Genomic DNA, 14,116 nt, shown 5'->3' with positions numbered 1-14,116 from the left:
GTCAACAGGCCCGACTACCCTTTCTTAGAGCATCCAGTTGTGAATCTTTCCTCTGTACCTTTAAGATGTAGATGTGTGTTAGTCTATTTGCACTGCTATAAAGGAATACCTGAGACTGGGTAATTTATTTAAAAAAAATAAGTTTATTTGGCTCATGGTTCCACAGGCTGTACATGAAACATGGTGCCAGCAACTGCTTCTGGTGAGGGCCTCAGGAAGCTTATAATCATGACAGAAGGGCACCAGATATCAGGGGAAACCTACCCCCGATACTCAACGTAGGTTCCTTTCTATTTCCTTAAGTGTTGGCCGGTCTGAGAAATAAAGGGAAAGAGTACAAAAGAGGGAAATTTTAAAGCTGGGTGTCCACGGGAGATATCACAGAAGGGGAGCCTGCGTATTACAAGGCAAGAGAGAGAGGGAGGAGGTGCCAGGCTCTTTTAAACAACCAGATCTCGCCTGAACTCACAAAAAACATACCCATTACCACAAGGATGACACTGAGCCATTCATGAGAGATCCACCCCCATGACCCAAATATCTCCCAGTAGGCCCACCTCGAACACTGGAGGTCATATTTCAACATAAAATTTGGAGGGGACAAAAAATCCAAACCATATCTATATGTACCTCCCACAACTCAGAAGTATTTTTCTCAAGGACCTAAAAGCCATTCCATTAAAATGTAATTATCAGGAAAGTTAGGGCCTCTGTCTGCTAGTCTGTGTATAAGCATAGAATCCTAACTTGATACTTGCTAGCTAACAGACACAGCTGGCCTAATCAGCATGTACACTGATGAACTCTGTAATTTTTCTTTTCCCTTACCACTCCCTCATTCTCCCTTTAAAACACTCAATCACCTCTGTACTAATCAAAGTTGATTTCAATTCATGCTGGACCCTCCTTGCTTACTGCCACATTGTATTACTGACTAAAATCTGTCCTTAGCACTTTCACTTGCATCCAGCTTTGTTTATCTTTAACGATACCCAGAATTATATAGCACAGGCTTCAAATAAGTATTCAATAAATGTTGTTAAATCAGTGACAATATACAATATAATACTAGCCAGCTGATGAAAAAAGCCATACATAATTCTGGGGCAACAGGCAATCATAAATTATAGCCTCAGTCAATGAGGCTTTAAAAAAATCAAGGAGAATAACACTGATATATTAAAAAAAAAAAAAAAGATTATTAAAATCTAGGTTGTTTTCTCACCTGAAGTCAAATTCCGAGCTGTACTTTGTGATTTCTGCACTTCAGTAGATTTAAAATTGAGGTCATCCTGCATCATCTTTAGCTCTTGATTGGTGATAGAAGATATCTGTTTCATACGATTTATATTCTGCATTTGCAGAGAAATAAAAATACAAAAAAATCCACTGACTTAACTCTCAATAAAACCCTTGGAAAACACTGTCAAAGGATGAGATGTTTGGATCAGGTATTTGTTTTTGAAATACACCATTCAAGTTATATGTGGTATAGAAAATGAGATTCAAAATTGGATTTTCTCAATAAAGACAGACTATAAATTCAAAATTGTGGTTTTTTTTTTTCATTTCCTTTATTTCACTGTAGAAAAAAATTCAACTACACTATTTTAGAAACTGGTTGTAGTCTTAAAACACTAAGAATATTGAAAGGAGACCATGCATTTCATAATAGATGCCCAATAAACATTTTCTGATAATTTGAGATACTCATTATGTATACATGCAAGAAAAGAATCCTTTTTATTTACAATAAAATTTACAGTATAAAAACATAAACATTTTCTAACATGTCTAGGTTTTGAAATTATCTGTGCAAATGTTACTTTCAAAAGTTCAGATTAACAATGGAAGAAGATCATAATAATTATTCTCAATTAGGGCTTCATTTACTGCTGAATATTGATATTATACATATCATCCTTTTTCTCTATCGCCCTAATTACCTGACATTTTGCTAGAGTGATAAAAAAGTTAATAGCTGAAATAAATAGTAACAAGTAAGGGAATTTAAAGGAAGCAGTTAAATGAGAAGACATAATAGTGAGTCATTTTATTTTTTGAGTTGTATTTAGAGAGTTAATCACAGCAAAAATAAAGGCGACACCAAGACAGGCACAGGGTACTCACTCGACTACAGTGCTCCAAGAGTGAAACAATGTTGGCTTCTATCTGTGCCTTTCGTTCCAGTTCCTGATTCTTTGTTTCCTCAAAAGTCTCAATAAAAGCTGACAATTGGAAACCATAAGAGAGGTTACTGTTGATAGAGGTAACACTATATAAACTCTGATTTGTAGGTCTTAAGAGTGCTTTTTAGAAAGTTTTTTTTTTTTTTTTTTTTGATATGGAGTCTCATTCTGTCATGAGGCTGGAGCGCAGTGGTGCGATCTCAGCTCACTGCAACCTCCGCCTCCCGGTTCAAGGGATTCTCCTGCCTCAGTCTCCCGAGTAGCTGGGACTACAGGCCTGTACCACCATACCCAGCTAATTTTTGTATTTTTACTAGAGACGGGGTTTCACCATGTTGGCCAGGATGATCTGGATCTCTTGACCACGTGATCCACCTGCCTGGCCCAATTTTTAGAAATTTTAAGCTACCACTGTTTAATTTGTTATTAACCCAAAGGTAATTATTCAATAAGAACTTCACATACTTACAAACTGCCTAAATCCTGTGACCTTGATATAAATCGGAAAGTTATAAATATAGGCTCAAAAGAAATAGCTGATAAAATGACAATCAGAAGAAATTTGCTTTTATAAAGATCTCCTTTGATATATCAATAATTATTAACACCCTGGCTACTAACTTTATTTCTATAATTTCCATTGCTGAATACCTATTTTATCTGAAAATGAGTATTTTATTTATAATGCTGGATTCATTTCAACTAAATGAATTTAATAATTTATTCAGATTGTAAATAAATATTCTAGGAAATTATCTTTTTATTTGTTTAATATAGAACCAGTTCTTATTTACATTTTCGAGTATTTCTATGGGGCATCTAAAAAATAGAAACTTTCAGTCAAAAATAATTTTATTGTTAGCATGAAATAAACATCAACAGCTTGCCTTCTGTAATGGATTTCCATTCTACTTTTTTCTTATATTTAGTATATTTTTAAAGTGAAACAGTCTTCAACAAAACATTTTTTATTGGAATATGGTGGTAGAGGACCACAATCAATATTTTTTATAAAACTGAATTTTCTTTAATGTCCTGCTTCAGCATTCATACAGGTCTTACGTGTGAATATCCTGCTTTTATAATCTGTTGATTTTTGTAATCTGTTAAGTGGCCATATGAGATTTTTATATATACACAAAAGCATAAATGAACTTGTCTTTCAGGGGTTATTTTTTAAGGAAAACAAATCATAATTAATATGTGGAAAGAAATCTGAGCTAGGTGACCTTCCATTTTAAGATTCTGTAGTATAGGAATTCTTTCCATTCATTCAGTAAACATTCATTAAATGAACATTTATTGACACCTAAGTGCCAGATACCATACTAGGTAGTATCTAGTAATTTCTAATATTGTGGTGTCGTGACACATTGTTCCTTGATTTTACACCTTTCTCCCTTACCAAAAGACTCAAAAAAATTTTTTTGAGATAATTTTTGGTATTTACTGACATTTTAAAGAAAACTTGGTACCTTGTAAAGTAAGAGCTGACAATTACTCTTTTATAGCATGCCTTCCATGAAGGTAACTATTGACATCAGACCTAGATGAAACTCTAGCATTTTGTTAGAATTCAGATTCTAGCAAAATGATAACTTAAAAGGAAACCAGTAATAGATAATACATGCCAATTTTTAAAAAAATTATAAGTGTGTAACATAAGTTTAAGTGAAAACCAATTTATAAAATCAGGCTGAGGTTTTTTTTAAGTGAATCAAAACTGTAACAAAAAGTGACTAAAATTACAGCTGGTGATAGAACAGAGTGACAATATCTGATGTGAGGGCTAATAAACAAGTATTATGGAAAGCTAAATATAAAAGTGAATGATACTAAAGGTGAATATAGTGAAGGATGTAAAAGAGAACATTCAATCAATAAATGGTCTATAGCAGCAGTCCCCAACCATTTTGGCACCAGGGACCGTGGAAGACAATTTTTCTATGGACCAGGGCTGGGGGGCAGATGCGGGTGATGGTTTCGGGATGAAACTGTTTTACTTCAGATCATCAGGAGTTAGTTAGATTCTCATGAGTGCAACCTAGATCCCTCACATGTGATAGGGTTCACACTCATATGAGAATCTAATGCTGCTGCTGATCTAACAGGAGGCAGAGCTCAGACGGTAATGCTCGCTTGCCAGTGGCTCACTTCCTGGTGTGTGGCCTGGTTCCTACAGGTCTGCAGCCTGGGGGTTGGGGACCCCTGGTCTATAAGCTTCCTCTATACAGACTACGAATGTAAGTGCTAGCTTTAGAATCTAGCCCCAATGTATAGACATTCATCACATATCTTTTTAGAATTTTCTACCCATCTCTAAATTATGCTAGAAACTATTCTTCAAGGCAAAATGCTTTGAATGTCCACACTTCTGCATTTATTAGCCATTATATCTGCCCAAAATGAGGTCTCTGATTTGGTATAAATGAACAGCAATCTGAAAATATTGTATTTTTATATCTACAAGAATATCACTTACTGTCCATATTTTCCTCCCTTTTTTTTAGCTCCTTGTATTTCTGGTTCATTTCACCTATGAGAGATATAAAATACAACATTAATTTCAAAAATTCCACATACAGTGCTCTAAATTAAAAACATCTCTTTAGTTCTCTCTATGCCATTACTCATTGACTATTCAATGTGTTCCATTAGGTGAAATTCTTTTACAATGACTTATGTATAGAGACTTTTAAAGTAGATATATGCATGTACCTTGAATATGTGGAACAAACAATATGATTGGAAAGAACTTAAAGGCTTTCCATTCCCAACCTGGGGCTATTCACCCTATACATGAACACTATGGGTGCCGAGAAACGTAAGTTCCCAAGAAAGTCCATTCCATCTTTGAAAGATCACCAGCAAGATAGCAGAGTAACTTCATTCACAGAGTTTATACTCTAAAGATTTAACAATTAATTAAAATTAAAAGGTACTAAGTGCTATCACAGGAAAAATAAAAGATGCTATAGGAGCACACAGCAAGGGCAACTTACCTAGGTCAGGGTTACAGAGACAGTTTCCCTAAACAAGTAATATTTAAGTTGCATTATAAAGAATAGTAGGAGTTACCTGGTCAAAATACAGAAACTGCAAATGTCAAAGCATTACCAGTAAAAAGTTTCAAAGTGAGGATGAATATGGTAGCATAAAGAACTGAGGGAGTGGTATGGCGGAGGCAGAGAATGAAGTGAAAAAGTGGCACAAAGATGAGGCAGATTACAAAGCACCTTATAAGATCCACATTAAAGAGTTTGGACTTTCTCCTAAGGACAATTACTAAAGAATTTTAACCAGAGAGAAGAAATAATCCGTTTGCAATTTTGAAAAATATTTCCAGTCTGGAGAATAAAAGAGAAGTAAGATTGGAGGCAATAAAACCAGTTAGAAAGTTGTCATAATAATCTGGGTGAAAGATGAAAGCTGCCTGGAGTAGAGTGGTGGTAATTAGGATGGAAGGTAGTGAATTATTTTTTGTGACATTTAAGAGCCACAGTGAATGGATTTTGGTAAGGGTTAAACAGGGAGGAATCAAGGATGCTTCCCAGGCTTCTGGCTTGGGCATCTGAGAAGATGGTAGTATGATTAACCTAAATGGGGAAAAAGTTGAGAAAGAGTTGCTTACAGCAGTTTTGCACATGTTGAGTTTAACAAACATGAAAAGCAGGTCTAAAGGTACAAAAATCCAAGGCCTAGAAAAATGAATGAATTCTGCCATTTTAGCCTCACAGAGAGACCCATTAGTAGGAGTGGATCATGATTATTTTATGACAATAGGATTTCACTGTAACAAAAACTGAGCTTTGAAGGAACATGGCAGCTGCCATCTGTAGAGAAAGCAGACAGCGACACGAACCTCCATCTGTGCATATACTTGCTTGGTGTTAAGTGAATTATGAGAACACAAGGGTGATGGCAAAGTCAGAGACGTGGATTAGCAAACAGCTTTTCTGCCTTCTGGTCTGAAAAGTTTTCTGAAATTCATTGACGACAATCCTGATACTGAGAAAATCTTATGTTAAGGCCTCCACTATATTACTGGTAGTAAAAAGCTGCAAGTGAAAGCTAATGTTTAAGGACAGTAAATACCTAATGTCACAAATTCCTAGCCAGGCTACACCTAGCACCAACGGGAAACCCTGGATCCACTCAGATAAGGCTCTAGATGGATTAGCAACTTTACTGAACTACTACTCAGGTCAAATGATCAACCATGGTCTCAAAATACACTAATGCACCCTGATTAACTGTGAAGAGGAGGCCAGAGGTAATCTGTTATTAATTAAACAAACTTTGTGTGTGTGTGTGTGTGTGTGTGTGTGTGTGTGTGTGTGTGTGTGTATATATATATATATGTATACACATTCGTAAAATATACTACAGACAGGGTTTTGAGTGGGAAACCGAAAGAGTTGGAGTTTGTAGCACACATGATCTGGGATACCCTTATAGGAGGAAGATGTGCATATAAATATCATTGCACATGTGAAGTGGCAGAAAAGCTACTATCTCCTGAATGTGCCATGGCCCATGTTTCTAAGAAAGTCCTAGTTTCTTGTTCTGGCTATTTAAGTTCCACTCTTGGGAGACTGGTCAGGCATTAAGGGATTAGGAGGGAGGCCTGGATCCTAGACTTTACAAGGATTTAACCATCATCTTATCTTATCTTCTTTTAATCTTGAGAGAATTCCTACACATGATGGTTCCAGTTTCTCATCTTGCTTTTAGACCCCAACACACTGCAATGAGGCTTTTCCTACTCCTATTCCAATGAAATTGTTCTCAGTGAGATTATACGACTGCTTAATGATCAAATACAAAGGGCAGTCAGTTATCTTACTCTGCAATATTTGACACTATTGATACAACCTTTCGACTTTCTTTGTTTTCCTTTATGTTTTGTTTTTGTTTTTTGGGGGGATGGGGGGCTTCTCTGGCGTTTCTTACTCTCAGATCATTATTTTTCTGTCTTCTCTTCATGGGTCTGCTTCCTTCTTCATTTACATTCTAGAGTTCTGTTCTTAATGAACTTCTAACGCTATATCCATGGCAATTTCATTCATTCTTGTGGTTTAAGAACTCTCAAATTTAATATATTGTCTGATTTTTAGATTCTTTAATCTAAATGCTTACTATATATATTTATTTGGAAGCCCTTTCAGGAAATCCTAACTCAGTATATTCATAATTAAACTCATAGTCTTCCCCCTCTTTATTCCCTATTACATTTGGCTGTCCTCACCATCCATTTATCATTCAAGTCAGAAACCTGAGAGGAGACTCCTCCCTCCTTCTCTCCTCAAAGTCATCCTCCTAGTTGCCAACAGATTGAGCTGGAAGACATAACTGGTTAACGTTTACAGCTGCACAGCTGGCCAGCTGGATTAGATGGGACAGAGCTCCCACACATCTCAGCAGATTCCCAAGCTTCACAAAACTTTCTCCAATATCACTATTGCTAAGAAAGACAGTGGTCAGAGCATTAGTGAACTTCTCTATTTTGTGATTTCTCAGTGGAGGATTAGTATCTGAGTTGCCCATAAAGGCAATGTAAATGTAGGCAGTCCTAAGGTAGGGTAAAACATAATGGTCATTAGCAAATCTATCCTTAGATTCAGTATCACAGGACAGGACAAGACTGTAGATAGATGGAAGCAAGTCAGTGTATCACAATGAAGGTACAAGCAGTTAAGCAGAAGGCTCTAATGTAGTAGAATCAACAATGAGGAGACCAAGGGAGAGGGAAAGGGACACAATGGTAAAAGGAAGGTAATTTTGGAGATATCCTTTAATTCTAAGCATTTGATGTCAGCATAGTTCTATACTCGTTTATTTATTTCAGATAAATTTACTGATTATCTACTGTGTGCCACATACTGTAATAGGTGTTGGGATATCAAACTGAGTAAGACAGTTTCCACCCTATTCTCAAAGGGCTTACACTCATTAGGTGTATAAAAACAAAAATGTATAATGCAACATAAGTGCTCTAACAGGTACGTATGAAGTGCTGTGGTAACCAGAAGCGTGAAAAGAGTTCAGGAGGATTTTTCACAGGAATTATACTGGCAAGGTACTTTATCAGGTAACATGGGGATTAAAGAAAAAGTAAAATATTTTCCTTTGAAGAATTTATACTCTAATAAGACAAGTATACAAAAATGTATACTATAAATTCAGGCTTTTTCATCACCCAAGTAGGAAAGAAGAAATGAGTATGGGCTGTTAAAAAAAGACTAGGGCTACTGTAGAACGGACACCATCGCTTTTTGATAGTCTCTGCTATAGCCAGCAGTGGAGAAAGGGAGTTATGCTCTTCTTGCACTGCCAATAGTCTGAGCACCACCAAAACTACCTCTGTCCTCACTGCAAGGAAGTTCACCCCACACTTTCACTTCTCTGGCATCAAATGACATTCTCCTGACTCAGGCTTTATAGGCTTTTATACTCTGAGAAGTAGATCTGCCCCTAAGGTCTGGTTACCATTTTCCAAATAGGTGGCTATCCCAATCGTCTCTCCTGATCAATACACAACAAGGCATGTACTAGGAACTCTCCAGGCCTCAAGGCCCCCAACTCAGCAAAGCCTACTGATTTTAGAGTTGAAAGGTCAACAGGAAACAAAATCAGGGAGATGGGGCAAGAAAAAAAACTCCACAGGACTTCTGCACATCCAGATTGTTTCTTGGCACTTGAAATACTTCTGAAGCAGGCAAAGTCTCCCAGTACCCTTCCTTCTTTTTTTTTTTCTTTTGAGACAGGGTCTCATTCTGTCACCCAGACTGTAGTGCAATGGTGCAATCTCGGCTCACTGCAACCTCCGCCTCCCAGGTTCAAGTGATTCTCCCACCTCAGCCTCCCAGGCAGCTGGGGCTTCAGGCACGTGCCACCACACCCAGCTAATTTTTGTTTTTAGTAGAGACACGGTTTCACCATGTTGGCCAGGATGGTCTCGAACTTCTGACCTCAAGTGATAAACCCACCTCAGCCTTCCAGAGTGTTGGGATTACAGGCGTGAGCGACCGCACCTGGCCTCAATATCTTCTATGTGGCATAGTTTCTATCCCTATTACCATTCTAGTCACTCTACTATGAATGAGCTCTAGTTTTTCTCTAACCCATTTAACATACTATGCCAATAAACTTAAAATTCCAAGAAGACCGTCACTTTCCATAGTCTATATAACCACTTTTTGTTATGCAATCTAGGATTTCAGCTGTTTTCAAGGCTGTATCACATTAATTCATATTGAGTTATCTAAACCCCTTCTAACATTTTCACGTATTTTAGTGAGCCAGAACACTTTCTCCTCCCTGACTCCTGTTTCAATTTGAATTAGTTGTGGGGGCCTATAAAATTCCATCTTTTTGCATTCAGTCTCTCTCTCCCATCTACTTTTCACATACCATTATTACAGTAAGCAGCAAATGAGTATACAAAACACAGTCATTCCGTGGTATCTGACAGGGACTGGTTTCAGTACCCCAATCCCCTCTGTAGATACCAAAACCTGAGGATGTTCAAGTCTTTTACATAAAATGGCATAGTATTTGCATATAACCTATATATACCCTCCTGCTATATACTTTAAGTCATCCCCAGATTACTTATGATAACTAATATATTGTAAATGGTTGTTACACTATGTTGTTTAGGAAATTATAACAAGGAAAAAAAGTCTGTACATGTTCAGTAAAGATGCAACCATTGTTGCAAACTACAGGGTACACATCAGCAACAATGTAACATTTTTTGTTTTATTTTCATTTTAAAAATAGAAATGGGGTCTTACTATGTTGCCCAGGCTGATTTCGAACTCCCGATCTCAAGCAATCCTCCTGCCTCAGCCTCCCACAGTGTTGGAATTACAGGCATGAGCCACCATGCCCAATCACATTTTCTATCAACACTTGCAGATGACTTTCATTTAATGGCCTGAAAGAGTACATTAACATGCATCAAAACTCTGGCTTTTCTGGCTGAGCACTGTGGCTCACAACTATGATCCCAATACTTTGGGAGGCCAAGAGGACTGCTTGAGGCTGGGACTTTTAGATGAGCCTGGGCAAAATAGTGAGGCCTGTCTTTACAAAAAATTTTTAAATTAAAAAAAAAAAAAAAACACAAACCCTAGCTTTTCTCTCTTGATAACCCTCATTTGATGATTATGACTATTATAATTTCTATTTGGTGCTCACGGTGCCCATATGGTGAGGTGATGAGATGCACAGCACTGTAGGTAAGTGGTGAGACATGAGGCTAACTTGAACCTTCTAATAGGACGTCGGAAAGATCACTTATGCTGGAAGAATCTTCAAGCGTTTAAGGTCAAGGCTTCATAATACAGATGGCTTTAGTTAGGAACGCTGTTCTAGGAAGCTGTTTCTCCTTTTTCCTTGAATCATCAAACAACTCTTGCAGTGGTTGTAGGCATGTTTGCTATCCCTCAGGTGACATGGAGGCTTTGTTCCATTGAAGGATCATATCCTTTAACACTTGCACCTGTTGAAAAACTGATGCAAATTTTTCAAGTATCCAAATGGATGACTGTGTTTCCTCTAAATCTGTATCACTGTCATCATCTCCTGTAGAGAATTTCAGCAGAACCTTGAGTTCCTTGCTGGTAAGGGTTTCTCTATGCTCTTCTATGTGTTCCTTGAAGTCACCCTTGATCATGTCAGAGAAGCATTCCCCATCAACTTCCTTTGGAACATTCAAGATATTCCTGGGCCAGGCACGGTGGTTCATACCTGTAATCCCAGCACTTTGGGAGGCCAAGACAGGCAGATCACGAGGTCAGGAGTTCGAGACCAGCCTGGGCAATATGGTGAAACCCCGTCTCTACTAAAAATACAAAAATTAGCTGGGCATGGTGGCATGTGCCTGTAATCCCAGCTACTCAGGAGGCTGAGGCAGAAGAATTGCTTGAACCCGGGAGATGGAAGTTGAAGTGAGCCAAGACCGTGCCACTGCACTGCAGCCTGGGTGACAGAGTGAGACTCCAACTCAAAAAAACAAAAGCAAAAAGAACCATATTACTGACTTCTGCATCAATAATGGGGAAGCTCCTGAAATCACTGACTACGTCATTCCATAATGACTTCCAACATGCATTGACTGTCTTGGGCTTTGGGGCATCTACAGCCTCTGTAAAAAGCACAACTACATTTGCAATTGTGAAGCTCTTCCATAAATCCATGACACTGTAGTCAAGGTTAGCATCAAGGACAGCACAAATCCTCCCGAAGGTGAGGTGGATGTACGTCACTTAATGCACTTGCTGATGCCCTGATCAAATGGCTAAAACAGTGAAGTTGCATTTGCTTTAGGAGGCAAGAACATCACTGCAACATTGTTATTAGTGAAGTAGAGAGATCAGGGATGGCCACCAGTAATGTCAATTATGAGGATGACCTTGAATGGCACCCTGTTCTCTTCCAGGTATTTCTTCATTTTAGGAATAAAAACGAATTCCAGGAACAAGATGGCCATCACCCAAGCCTTCCTATCGTGTTGCCGGAACACAGGCAGGCAATTTTTGATTTTGTTTTTAAGGGCCCAGAGACTGTTTGGTACACAAGACCTGGCTTGACCATGTGACCTGTTGTGTTGCCACATAGCACCAGAGTAAGATGATCTTTCCAGGCTTTGAACCCCAGAGCCTGCTTGACACTCTTAAGGATTTAGGTATTAGGCCTCTTCTTCCAGAACAAGTCTGTTTCAACACAACTGAAGACTTTCCATGAAAGGTATTCTTTGTCTTCTGAGTTTCTTGAGCTCTTGTGGGAATGCTGATACTGCCTGGCCATCAGCTAATGCTGATTCTCCTGTGATCTTTAAGTTCTTGAGGCTGTAGTACTTTCCACAGCTAACTAGTCATCCCTTACTATCCTTCAATTCCTTCCTCTCACTCTCTTCAACTTCCTCACAGGAATGCTCACAAAGGCTAAATGCTTTTTCATACATAATTTTTCACACATAATTTTACCATCAACAGGAACATGCTTTTGTGATACTTTGTCTTCTCATATATTTGATGTTTTCTTCATCTCTGTAAGCAATTTTTTTTTTTTTTTTTTTTGAGATGGCTTTCGCTTTTGTCGCCCAGGCTGGAGTGCAATGGCACAATCTTGGCTCACTACAACCTCCGCCTCCCAGGTTCAATCAATTGTCCTGTCTCAGCCTCTCTACTAGCTGGGATTACAGGCGCCCACCACCACGCCCGACTAATTTTTGTACTTTTTAGTAATGACAGGGTTTCACCATTTTGGCCAGGCTGGTCCTGAATCCTGACATCAGGTAATCCACCCACCTCGGCCTCCCAAAGTGCTGGGATTACAGGCGTGAGCCACTGTGCCTGGCCAGTCTCTGCAAGCATTGTATCATGAATCACAGCGACAACTTTTTTGCCGTTGTTGGGGCAGCACTAACACTTCCACAAATGTCAGCTTCCTTCTGTTTTATTGTGCCACTTTGGTAAATCACATGCCACTTTTCAAAAGATCTAAGATTTTTATTTTCTTGTTGAGAGACGGCACTTTACACTCTCTCTTAGTCTGTAAGGGATTTCTTTCACCATATAACTGATTTTTAGGAGTCTTTTTTTTCAAAGAAGCAAAGAGTGAACACAAGTAGCCAATGAATAAATTGCCAGATGAACAGTACTCAAACAATGGGTGCTAGAGAGAGACTGGGGATCTGTGAAACAATGGGAGGCTATAGCAGGGTATTCTTCAGTTCATTCAGATGGATTCCGCATAGTGCTTCTTAGCACATGGCAGGTTCAAACTTGCTTTTTGAAACTTTCTGTATTTTTTTTCAATTATTTTCCATCCATAGTTGGTTGAATCTGCAGATGAAGAACTCGTGGATACAGAGAATTGACTGTATTACTAAATTGCTATGGTAAAATGAGTATATATAAGCTTAATGTTTTAAACTAACTTTGGCATTAGGTTTCACCCAATTTTCTAAATACACATTCTCTGGGAAATACAGTTGACCCTTGAACAACACAAGTTTGAACTGGGTGGGTCTACTTATATGCAGATTTTCTTCTGCCTCTGCTATCCCTGAGATAGCAAGACCACTCTTCCTCCTCTTCCTCAGTCTACTCAATGTGAAGACAATGAGAATGAAGACCTTTATAATGATCTACTTCCATTTCATAACTGGGAAATAATAAAAATCTTTATAATTCTCTTAATAACATTTTCTTTTCTCTAGCTTACTTTATTGTAAGAATACAGTATATAATACACACAAAATATGTGTTAACTGTTCACGTTATTGGTAAGGCTTTCAGCCAACAGTAGACTATTAATAATTTTTTATGGATCAAAAGCTATACATGGATTTTTGACTGCATCGTACACTCAGCACCTCTAATCCCAACGCTGTCTTGAAGGGTCAACTCTCTCTCTATATATATATATAATATATAATAAAAATATATTATATATCTTATTTTAATATATATTTAATAAATATTAATATATATTATATAAAATATACTTACATATAATATATAATAAATATATTAATATATAAACATAATATATAATATATATTTTATGTATAATTATATTTATATATTAATAATGTATAAAATATATTTCTGTATAATATAAATATATAATATATATTTATAAATCTATATATTATATATTTATTTATTAGTATATAATTATACATTCATTACATATTAATAAATAAATATATAATAATATATGGTATTTATATATTATTATTTATATATTAATATATATTAAATATTATATATTTATATATGTATATGATAAAATATATATTATATAAATATATTTATAATATATTTATATAACATATTTTATATATATTTTATATAAACATAAAATATATTATATAAAATATAAATATATTATAAATATATTTATATAAT

General features: G+C 37.0%; 1 protein-coding gene across 1 annotated transcript in view; it reads right to left on the bottom strand.

Moving 5' to 3' along the window:
• Nucleotides 1–14,116, bottom strand: part of LOC105493860 (intraflagellar transport 74) — a 128,960-nt gene that overhangs the window by 16,712 nt on the left and 98,132 nt on the right. The window contains 3 exon segments of the mRNA XM_011761813.3: nucleotides 1,226–1,352; nucleotides 2,131–2,228; nucleotides 4,672–4,725. Of these exon segments, the coding sequence (XP_011760115.2) occupies nucleotides 1,226–1,352; nucleotides 2,131–2,228; nucleotides 4,672–4,725 (279 nt within the window).

Source organism: Macaca nemestrina, chromosome 14 (genome assembly GCF_043159975.1).
Source record: "Macaca nemestrina isolate mMacNem1 chromosome 14, mMacNem.hap1, whole genome shotgun sequence".
Lineage (NCBI taxonomy): Eukaryota > Metazoa > Chordata > Mammalia > Primates > Cercopithecidae > Macaca > Macaca nemestrina.
This window is presented reverse-complemented; position numbering and strand designations above follow the sequence as displayed.